General features: G+C 39.0%; 1 protein-coding gene across 2 annotated transcripts in view; it reads right to left on the reverse strand.

The window, feature by feature from the left end:
- Positions 1–196: 196 nt before the first annotated feature.
- Positions 197–12,448, reverse strand: part of si:dkey-219c3.2 (transcription initiation factor TFIID subunit 4) — a 46,641-nt gene continuing 34,389 nt past the window's right edge. For both annotated transcript variants that reach the window (XM_017690287.2, XM_017690285.2), the window contains exon 15: positions 197–2,369. In XM_017690287.2, the coding sequence (XP_017545776.1) occupies positions 2,202–2,369 (168 nt within the window). In that variant the 3' untranslated portion in view covers positions 197–2,201. The remainder of the gene's footprint in view (positions 2,370–12,448) is intronic.

A 12,448-nucleotide genomic window follows, 5' to 3' on the forward strand; every position in this document is an offset into this window, starting at 1 on the left:
CTAAGTGACAACCAGGAACGGCAGCGCTGTGCGTGTGAGGGATGAAATGGAGGAAAACTAGCTTCACAAACAGCCTCTGGAGCTGCCGGCTTACAATCAGAAACAGCTGCTGGTTGAAGCAGCACTGCAGGTGGCACTCATTTATTAAAAGGTGCTCTTCTAATAAAAACTCACAAGTGTAGGAAGGAACTTTATTCTTTTACAAAATAGTACAAATTTTGAGGAGATCAACACTTTTTTTTCTCAAACCAGCCAAACATTTAAAAATTGTTAAATTTACCAAAAAATATAGAGTTTATAATAGATAATGTGGTCTTTGTAGACAATACAACATAGAAATAATCAAAGACCTGACCATTGGATCAGAAACTCTTGGTTTGTCTGAGCGCTTTCATGTGCAGGTACATAGAAACCAGTCTCGCAGCAGAGGACAAAGGTGGATTTTGGCTGTGACGATCTAGATCTGAGGAAATCTGCATACTTCTTATTGTTGTTTGCAGGCAAAGTGAAGTCCAGTCCAAACTCCCTTAAAGCTGTTGGGTCACTGGAGTCCTGTCCTGCTGGGCTGACAACTTTCAAATTTCCACTTTCAAATCAAAGTCAGGCCACTTCATTCTTAAAGGCCCTTTTACTGACATATATTCCAATTTAAAATTCCAGTGCAAGACTCATTCAACCTTAAAGGGGAATTCCACCAAACTTTTTGAAATGTTTTCTTCATAATTACATCATTCAGACGTAAACGAACACATTCTGAGTGGTTTGATATGAAACGCAGTGTTCTACAGAAAATCAGAACTGCTCACAGTTGTGGTGTTAGGAACCAGACGTCCAAAGTATTTAATATCTCAAGAAAATGATCATATGAAATGGTTATGAATGCAGCTGGTTGCCTGAAACATTGTTTACAAAAAAAAAAAACAGTAGCGATGTACATGTAGGGTGCTGTAAGGCAAAATAGTCCTTAGAAGAGAGTCAGAATTTTCACTTTCATTTTACCATCATAAACATTACATATAAAACCTAAGAAGACATGTTGGATCACTTGGGTTGGATAGTGAATAAAAAAGGCTATATTAGTGATGTTCATGACCCCTGGTTCCAGTCATCACCACTGTAGTTTCTGTACAATGCATCAGTTCACATCAAACCTCTCTGAATAACTGTTTACACCTCAAAGACTGAATTACGTAGAGGTTTAAAAAAAAAAAACAAACAAAAAAAAACAAAATAAGTGGATTTCCATTGAAATCTTAAAAGTCTGCAATGCTGTGATCATACTTGCCTACAGTTTATTGACGAGAAGCTGCTCTAGATTTTCAGTGGAGCAGCCAGATGATTTCATGCGTCATCCTTTCGGATGAAATTATGGCAGCCTCATCGTTACAGATGGCACTGTGCCATTTTCCTCCACCGGAACTCTTCACAGCATGTCGCTAACACACGCATACACTCCACGTTGGGAGTGTGAGAAAATACTGTCACTGAATTACAAAACTGCACCCCATATGATGAAGGACAGCAACATGGAGCTCCTTCATTTTGCATAATCTTACTGAAACGAGATCAGTCCAAACCATCATTTGGAGGTATGAAAGTCATAAGTTATTAAAATATTTAATAATTTGTTAGACTGCTAAAAAAAGGAAAAGAAAAAAAAAAAAACCCACAAAAAAAGCTATACATTCACACTTCCAGTGTCCATATTGCAAATGAGGCATTTAAGTTAAAACAGCTTCAAGTCCAATCATACTTTATACCAACAAATCAGAGTCATCCTGGAACATTAAAATCAAATCAGATTAAAAAACACATAAGAACAGGTGAATGTTCTCCTCTATGCTGGCTCCTGTACCAACATGCTGCAGTAAAAGGTAACAAATGAACAGAAACGCTGCCCACGATCCTCTGCTCCTCTCCCTCTTCATGGCTTTCTATCACTCACTTCCTGAATATGCGTGTTTGGAGCATTAATATCTAGTACATTCCTCTTTCAGCAAAGACAGGATCTCAGTGATTATGTCCTAGCTTTGCCTGAAGGCACAAAGAAAAACGCAAGGGAAGCAGGCCGGGAGGAAACGGACCTGGCCGATCAAACGATAAAGAGGCGACTGACAGTCTGGACAGGGCACTGGTCAGACCCTACATAGAGGAAGAGGAGAGATGGGGGGATGAAGCTGAGCCACTGCGCTGAACCAGTCCTATTTGAGCAGAGCTTTGTAGAGCAGCAGTGAGCGGGCTGTGGAGCGCTCCTGCTCCAGGCAGAAGATCAAGTCCCTGAGGTTAACCCGCGTGATTCGCTGCCGGACCTGTCGCGTGGAGGAGGAAGAGGAGGAAGAGGCCGCTGACCCCAAAGAGCCTCCAGACACCTGTAAGATAATGTGATACACATAAGCATTTAAAATGCATACAAACTTCTTCACCCACCCCACGTCTATGGTTGGCTATACAGTTGTCGGCAGTTATGACTATATATAGCTACAGTGACAGAGCTGGTGAACCTCTCCCCTTAGTTTACTAAGAAACTATGAAGTGGTGCATATGTATGGTAATTACTTCAGCGACTTACATCAGCAATGAGTTTAGTTAAAACCTGCATCTAGCCTTCTGTTATATAGGCTACTTATATAAGGACAATTGGACCAAATTAGGTAAAAGTGTGATTCCACAGGGAAAAAACTAAACAAAAACAGTATTCACATCATATTAACAAGGACTGTTAGGATCTATTTAAATGTAAGGCATTTAGAGATAGCAATAAGCTAAATATATGCAAAAATCATCATCAATATGATACTTTCTGTATCCCACTCAAACCTCTAAAATCATGGTAATAACCTGATAATAATATACATTACAGAAAAATAATACATCTTTATATATAATACATAAAAGGTCTTTTTTGACATCTTAAAAGGGATAAAAAATGTACTCAAACACAAATGCTGTCCCACATTTTCCTGTCACTACCAGGTTTTAGTCCACAGGTGGAGTCTAATTTTAGAGCAGGAAGTGAGACTGCATCCTTGTCCCCCCCGTGGCCACATGGTAAGTAGTTAGATCCACTATTATGATGTAAATATGATGTAAATATGGTCACAAAGGCTGAAATCGGTGCATAACGTTAATAATTGTCACTATCAAAACCTATTTTCTGCAATTAAGTAAACTATTAATGAAAAATGCTTTTATGTGTGGACTGTTCTAAAGTGTTGTGTGTGTATGTATGTATATATATATATATATATATATATATATATATATATGCACACAATATTGCAATAGTGTATATTGTGTATATTCAGAATCAGTGTGATTATATACAAAATACGCCCCAAAAAAAAAAAAAATTAAAAAAAAAAAAAAAAAAAAAAATTTATATATATATATATATATATATATATATATATCTTAACGCAACACCTATGTTAAAGCAAAGGTACTGTACTGGTGGACTGCATTTTAACTCCACTTTATTAGTGACTGAACGTTTGATAGGATGGGTGATGAGCCACTGCTACTAACAGCAGATTCCATTTTAGCCCACTGCAGCTAACAGTGAGCTTCCTGATCTAAAAGAAAAAGAAATAGAAGAGAAAAAACATTTTGCAGGCCTATAGATAATGATTTTAGCTGAACGTCCCTTCTGTGTGTGTGTGTGTGTGTGTGTGTGTGTGTGTATGTGTGTATACAGCCACACCTGGAAATGAAAGGCTGTGCGTGTCCTCTGCCCCAGGCTACAGAGCCACACCTCTGCCCACAGCCTTGGCCTCGTACCACTCCCTGAGAGTCTACCACTGACTCCAGCAGCTCTCCCAACTACGGTCCTTTGGTACTTCTCCCCAAAACATTATAGCATTCTTTCTACTCGAACACGGAGAATTCAACTAATAGAATACTGAAACGCACCAAATCACCAGTGCAGTCACTCTGCTTTACCATAGAGATTCCTGTAAGTTAAGGCAAACTCGGGTTTTTAAATTAAACGTGATAATGTTATGTTAATATGTACTTCACAACCAAGAAGTGTAGTGTAATGTAATTTTTATATATATATATATATATATATATATATATATATATATATATATATATATATATATATATATATATATATACACACATATATATATATATATATATATATATACACACACATATACATACATACATACATATACACATACATATACACACACACACTTCTTGGTTGTGAAGTACATATTAACATATAACATTAATTAACATTAAGATTTTATCTCCACCTTCAGCATCCTTTATGCCACAATGAAACCAGTACAGTATTAAAAATAAGAATAAATAACTTGTACAGAGATGGCTATTTCTGAAAAAATTAAAAAATGGGAGACAAAAAGTTCATTTGAATTTAATCTCATCATGATGCACTTTTCATTTAAACTGCAAGTGGTAATACTTTTATTATTTTACATAAAGTTTTGGTTGGAAACAAAAGGGTTACAATGATTCCATCAGGACTTTTTTATTATATGGTATCTAGGTAAATAAAGCCAAGCAAGCTCTCCCATTGGTTAGGCCTTCAAGAGGTGAACTGAAGGCCTTAAACCTTATAATTATGACTAAAAAGTGATTAAGTTAACCGTTTTTTTCCAGTGGTTGGGACCAATTTTGTGAGAAAAAGAAATGTCACTCTAGGCCTTCTGGAAGTTGCAGATAAATCACTGACAATCCGATCAGTGAACTAACCAAGTTTCTATCACTACTGGAAAACAGCAGCAGCTCTATGCTAGAGGTATTTACAGGAGTCCCTGTAAAAAGGTATAGTATATATGTTAATGTCTGTTGGAAGCTTTCACAGGCTTCAGAAGCTTTTGTTTAATCTGGAATGCTCAAAGCATGTTTATGTGACTTGCTGTTAGCTAGCAGAAATAAGCGTTACCCAATTGTGCTTTTCCTCATTTCTGACCAAGTTTTGACATTCATGGTTTGAACTGGAGGCCTCTAAAAGTCACAGTCTGACACTGCAAAGATGGGATCTCAGTGATCTCTTCTAAGCACATACAGTGTAGCTGTTCTTTAAGGGACCCAACATTACTGTATCATGTTTGTACAGTTGTTATCCAACAGCACCAGGTCAGTAAAGGAGAGCAAGACAGGGCATAAGAGAAAGAAAAGGAGAATGAAAGAAAGGTGCCAGACAGCCTCCAGGCACACAACACACACCACACCCTACAGGAACACCCTGCAGCAAAGAGGGTTCCTAACACTCCCTAAACTCTCATGATCTCTATGCTGACAACTCATATTCTCTGATGTGTTTATTCAGGCAAGTTAGTACGTGGTCTTAGGAGCGCACCCGTGTTGGGAAAATTAAGGTATTATTCGAGTCATTTACATGGGAAAATTTGGAGATGATGTGTGGGAACAGTTTGATTATATGTTCTTGCTTTTCTGTTGCTCTTGCAAACACACAGCCAGACATTTCTTATTTGACAGGTGAGATTGCAAGAATTCATACTGCCCCTGCCCACGCCAGCAAGATTTCAACCCACTGCCACCCACTTTAGGAAGATCTCATCCCAAATATTCCAATCAGATTTCATCCAACACATACACTGTCCTGCTCTCACAGAAAATCTGCACCATTTGTGCCAATCCCGTTCCCACCTGCAGTCCCGTATAGCTGATTTTTAATCCACATTAGTGACCACTGGAAATGACTGGCCTTTAGTCAGCTTTCGTGTGTATTCATGTAGTCACCTTTATTCACTCCACAGCTGTGTCGGTCTTACTTTTCAGTCGGAATCATCTCTGTAGGCTACAAGAATGCAATTTGCATGTTGTTCATGTGACCATTTCATAACTATTTAGAACAAGTTTATTACTTTATCTTGCTGTTGCATATTACTGATATATGCTATTTATTCAATGATTTTATTTAGGTTATCCATCAATTTGTGGTATGTGGTGTCCTGCTCCCACCCACACTGGGCTTGTTAACTGCCAGCTCCTGTACATGACACTGTAATATAGCCCCCCCACTGCGCTGCGCTGCAAAATGCAGACCTCTACTTTGAATGCAAGTTAACGGAACAAGGTATGGAAGTAATTTTGAAACATATGACTGGAATTATGAAATTTTAACATAACTGTAAACAGCAGCTGGTAACTGTGTAATTATGTAAAATAAGGATGGAGTTACAAGTGGATATATCATCAATGCAATCAGATTTTTGGGAGGCATAACTTAATTTCATTATTTGCCTCTATACTGTAAAAAACACAAGCCAAAACGTGAAAGAAATACAAATATATAATCAGAGCTCTGTAGAATCCGACATTTAGCACATAATATTGAAAACAATCAAATCTTGTCCTCAAAATCTAGCTGTACTGTTACACTTGTAACGTACATTTGGAAAGTTCAGATTCTAACAAATTATTCTCTATCCAATCAATATATTTCCTGATAAACGTTCCTTTCTTTATTGTATAATCTCCACTGAGACACAGACGTTGCTCAGTTACTTCATTAAAGAGAAACACCTTCCCTTATTTATTGAACATGTCAAAGCCCTTGGTACAATATGATTATAATTACAGGAATATGACATGCAAACTGAACTGAACGCTGGCACTTAGTTAGCACCAGAAACGCTTTCACTAGCACACAAACACTGAAAAATTGGAAGATGGTGTTTCACAGTTAACATGTGTGGGTGAACGTGCCGGGGGCGTTTTGCCACTATCCTAGTGCAGCGCTTGAGAACGGTGCTTGTTAAGCCTGCATAAATGTGTAAAGATATGGATGAATACATTACCGTTGTGAGCATTTCTACGCCCCGAGCAGTAACTGAAAACTGAAGTGTTTTTTTCTTCCCTTCTCTTATTTTAACACATTTACTACGGAGCTCAACATGTTGAGTAGTACAGCTAACTATCTTTGGAGTGTCGACACATATTGAAGGAACTGAAGTGGGTGGACATTTACACAACGATAAAATTGATCCAGATTAAAGTTTAATTCCAAATGATGCTTTGATGGATAAAATAAACACTGAAGAAGAAAAGCGCGACCCTTTAATGCGACATCAATGTTCTTCAAAATTTTTCACAATTTATGTGGATCAGTCAGCGACAAGCTGCACGGAGCGCAGCCCAGTGACAAAGTCATTCAGAGCAAGCTGAACGGCAGGGCTAAAGAAGCCCTAGTACCTTATTATCGCAAATGACTGGGAGACCTGCCCTGGAAAGGTTAGGGAGAGCCCGGGGGTGGTGTTTGTGTGTGTGTAGAGAGAGAGAGAGAGAGAGAGAGAGAGAGAGAGAGAGAGAGAGAGAGAGAGAGAGAGAGAGAGAGAGAGAGAGAGAGAGAGAGAGAGAGAGAGAGAGAGAGAGAGAGAGAGAGGAGAGAGAGAGGAGAGAGGAGAGAGAGAGGAGAGAGGAGAGAGAGAGAGAGAGAGAGAGAGAGAGAGAGAGAGGAGAGAGGAGAGAGGAGAGAGGAGAGAGAGAGGAGAGAGGAGAGAGGAGAGAGGAGAGAGAGAGAGAGAGAGAGAGAGAGAGAGAGAGAGAGAGAGAGAGAGAGAGAGAGAGAGAGAGAGAGAGAGAGAGAGAGAGAGAGAGAGAGAGAGAGAGAGAGAGAGAGAGAGAGAGAGAGAGAGAGAGAGAGAGAGAGTGTGTGCGTGGGCATTCTGTGGCGTTTGGGGAAATGACTCGCCTTTCGCCTGCACGAACACAGCCCCGTCTCTGCAGAAGTGCAGCCCTGGGCCATGCAGCCCTGCACAGCTCCACTTTAACCCTTTACCACTCCACACTGGCGGCTACACACTGTCCACAAATGCTGAGCTGAGACCAGTCTGACTCGCTCACCACCTGATCCTGATCACCAGCGCAGAACAGAGCTTTAATCGGCTCTGAAATTTTGAACTGAACCCGTATGGAGCCCGAGAACACACTCTGCCAACCTGCCCCACGGACCCTGGTTTCAAATTTGAACATTACTGCAGCCTGGCAAAATTTTGCTTTAGCCCAATTGTAGCCCAATGAATTTCTGTCCCAAGCCGACTGTAGCCTGACAAAATTCAGTGCGAACCTATTAGAACAGCCTAATAATCATCTAGGAAATTTAAATTAAATTTTGAAGAATTTATCCATTATTTAATGCCTTTTGGCTGCACTAAACTGGGCTCCCCTGAACATTTGCTTTACTTCACTTAAATCCATTTTCGGCACACTGGCCTCACGCTCCCTACTCCCAACCACCTGAACGAATCCAGCGGGCAAGTTTAGAAACAGATATAGGAAAACTAAAATAAAGAGTAAAACTTAAGCACGACTAAATGAGGGTCAAAATCTCTTAACGACAGGCTCCAAGTAACCTAGACATGTAATTTAAACATTATTAACACATATTTGAGAAACGTCAGAATCTGACCAAACCTCAACGCGAACAGTCGTGTTTGGACCAAATTTCCAGCTCTATTACAGAAACAACAGCACTGATATCAGATCAAAGTTAAACCCAAATATGACCCACTTCCCCATCCAAGAGAAAACAGCAGCGGAACCTGATGAAACTGGTGAGGGGTTAGAGGATACGGACGTGGTCACGCTCACCAGGCACAATCCTGGTTTGCGGTTTGGTTCGCAGCACTAACCATGGATTCCAATTTGTAAACTGGTTGACACAAGGACTAATTAAAATGTCTTGCTTGAGGCTGAGGGATTTTCTAATTAGCGCAGTATTGACAAAGCTGCAGTTCCGTGGCCTGCAGTGGGAGCCGAGAGGCTGCGGTGCAGAATCAGGGATAAAAGCCAGGCCTCCAGCTCAGTCCAAACACAGGAGATGGAGCCTAGATTCATGCGTTTGGACGCCGGTTAGCAAACACGGAATTGAGCACAAGTAAGAAGAAAACAACCACAACAAAATTATTTCAATAGCAAGATAGCTAGGGCTCAGTATATCACTCCATATATGTGTATGAGATTACCAGGTCATTTGGGACCGCTTGTAAAGTTCCTTATTACAGTGTGTGCAGAAAACTGGAGGAGTTTAGCCAGTGTGGACACAGTTCTAAATGCAGTTCGGAAAAACTAAAATCTTCGGAAGCACAAGAACTTCAAGCCTGATGCATTTGATCAGTTTCATTTCTTAAGACCTATAAATATTAACAAGCAGTGGAAATCTTTAACTCCACAATTAGATTACAATTCCTTTAGATGACTGAATACATCATGAAATCTCAAATTTCATCACAATTTGTATTGACTAGTCAATAGAAATATACAGAAAACACAAATGTCACTGGAACTGTTCAGACTGTAGAAGAACATAGATGATATATATATATATATATACACACACACACACACAACATATCAGGCCTTTTTATTATTATTTTAGCTTGAAAAAAGCCTGAGAATTTTAACCAACCAATCATTACCATATATAGAGAACAGATATTTATTAAATGAGTATTTTTAATAAAAGTCCAATTTAAAAGATTTGTTTTCAGATGTTTCTTAAAATTGAATAGATGTGACAGATACTGAGTTCCACAGTTCAGAAGCATAATAAAAGAAAGAGGTATTAAAATTAGTATTTTACACAACAGTTACTTCTGACTACACAATCCTTCTGCTCAGACGCTGTTGCTAAGTAATGACTAACTGCTGTAGGAGGTGCTCAAGCCATTTTTATGTTTTACGTTTTTACTTCTTGCCTTGCCACAAACAGAAAACGGACACTTTGAAGATCACATTTGACCCACAGCCGATTTGGTCACACGATGAGACTACACTAAATTCCCAAACTGTCATCACCATGGAGCAGCTTTTCAGTCTGCCGCTGTGACAGAAGAAAACCTAAACAGCCAGAAATGAACCGAATACCATTTGCAAAACAAAATTGGCTGTAAGATGCTTTACAGACTGGCTGGAACAAAATAACATTAATATTGATCTAACAAAAAAATTAGCTAAACTTGATATTGAGTTTTATGACACTGAAGATGAGACTATATGATTGGTGAATGGTATTCAGTTAATTCCTGGCTAATTCCAGGTTGTTTAGGTTATCTGTTACTCTGACATACGAACAAGCTGCTTTTTAAGGAACTATAATTTGGTGGAAGGAATTGCGAATATTAAAACATTAAATTCCAAGTTTCTTTCTTTATTAATTTAACTGTTGTATTAAAGCAATAGAACACTTGTGGTCAAGCTTGGTCGCAGGCATGAGTGCCGTAGTGTTTGTTATTTCGTGATAGCTCCCTCGTGTTTTATTGCTTAAATAATCAACTCTAAAATTTCAAATTTGATGTGGTTAATTCACCTTCAGATGGATGCCGCATATTTACACCCCAAAAATACACATTAACAGGCTCTGTTTCAATCTTGTTCGAAAGCTGGAGCAACTCTGTTTGGGCAAGGGCGGTTCCAAGTATGTGAAATGCCGATGTGGACTACTGTTTGGGTGATGAGCAAACTAAAATGCAGCAACAGTGTCATGATGTCTTTATTTCTCATAGCTAATTACTTGCTTTTTATCATGTAAACACAGGAGTGCTAATTCTAATACAGCACTGAACCCCAGGCCACTGCTCACTGCAGGACTGGTTACGGCCGTCCATTCAACCAAAGCCAGAGTTAAGAGAAGGTAAAAGTGAGAGGATGCGGCACAGAGGGTGATTCATCCAGCCTCGGCTGTGGGAGTTGAGAATCTCCTCCAGACTTTTAGCCTCAAAAACAACAACAACAAAAAAATGTATGATTAAGCATAAAGAAACTAAGCCATCCAACACTTCTGAACACTTACACCGTATTTAAGGCATAGCTATCACTGCCTCCACACTGACTTGAAAGGAAAATCTTTGCTTGTTCTCTAAACCTATCTGATTGCAGCTATTCTGTTTGAGTTCGTAAATAGGCGAACCCTTTTAGAATAACCAACCTCTCTCTCTCTCTCACTCTTTTTTTCCTACAAAAAGCTGGGCTGCTAGAGGCACAGCCTTAAGGGGAACACACACTCCGGCTCCATCTGCCTGCAACACAAACAGCTCTGCTGCACCGTCTTCACAAACTGAAATAGACTGTGTGCGTGTGTGTGGCATACACAGCTAAAGGCTACGCGCTCAGCTTCAGGGCCACATTGTACAAACAGAAGAAGAAATACAAAGATGGTGGAGCACAAAAAGCATCCACTCACAGAGATCCGCGTTTTAGTGTCGAAGAATTCTCCATCAGGATTAGAATAGTGAAACATGAAATTATCCCATGTTATATTCCACCATTCTGAAACTTGGGTGGTTTAGAAAAAATAGCAAAAAGCTAGATTCAAGATCGTCTGTCAAAACATACATTTACACAATTGACCGCTGCTCAGAACGTTGCCCATCAGCCAATATATGTCTGATATCTGAAGTCTGCTTCCTCAGTTTTGCATTAGAACAATGAGGCTTATGTGACCAACAAGTAATGGAGGCTTTTAGCCATCAGCTTAGCATTGTGCAAACCGCAAATGTTCCCCCCTAATGTAAAATAGGCCAGACGGCCCACCTGGCCAAACTCACATGCCGACATTAGGATGCAACTGGCAGACTATTGTAAGCTTTGTAGCATTTGGTTTTTGTCTTTAAGCACTTGTTTTCACTGAATGCAGCATCTAGTCACAGGAGGCTTTAATTATAGAATTTAACCATTAAAGAAAAAAATAAAATAGTTTAGGGAGGTTTTACTGAAATATGGTGTTGTAGCACCATGCATGATGGTTTTAGGAACAAGTCATAAATAATAATAATAATAATAATAATAATAATAATAATAATAATAATAATAATAATAATAATAATAATAATAATCTTATACAGTTCTACAGAGAATATGTACAGTATTCTCTGGTCAATTAAAGCCACCAGTCACATGAGATTTTTTGATATAAATTCTTGAATATTGAGAAAAACATGGTGTTATTCACATCTGTAGTTTAGTCACTGTTTTTTTTTTCTCCTGCCCTGCACGTTTGATAATGCCATATACACGCAACACCACTAGTAGCCCACCACAAAGCGTGAAAAAATAGAGGAAAAGCTTAACTGCATGCCTAAATCATCTAACACTTGCTTTAAACTCCATCGAGCTGTCATGCTGTTATCAAAAATATGTATACTAGTACAATTCTTAGCTAAAACAGTAGTATAAACTATACCAAAGCCTGGATTTTGTCAGTACTTCAGTATGTTTTATAGACAGTGTGTCATAGAATGTCAAATAAGAAACAATGATGTGTTTGAGATCACTTAGAAACATCTTGTGATTTGAGGCAAGTGTTATTCTAGTGATGTTTGGAACATGCTAACTGTACCTATTGGCTGCATTAGCCATGCAGCTGTGTGCAAACTAAAGAAACAAACTTCAGACACCAAACAGCACAGACCAAAACACAATGAGCACGACTGTTTAATTTCTGTTTAAA

The sequence above is a fragment of the Pygocentrus nattereri genome, chromosome 8 (genome assembly GCF_015220715.1).
Source record: "Pygocentrus nattereri isolate fPygNat1 chromosome 8, fPygNat1.pri, whole genome shotgun sequence".
NCBI classification, from domain to species: Eukaryota; Metazoa; Chordata; class Actinopteri; order Characiformes; family Serrasalmidae; genus Pygocentrus; species Pygocentrus nattereri.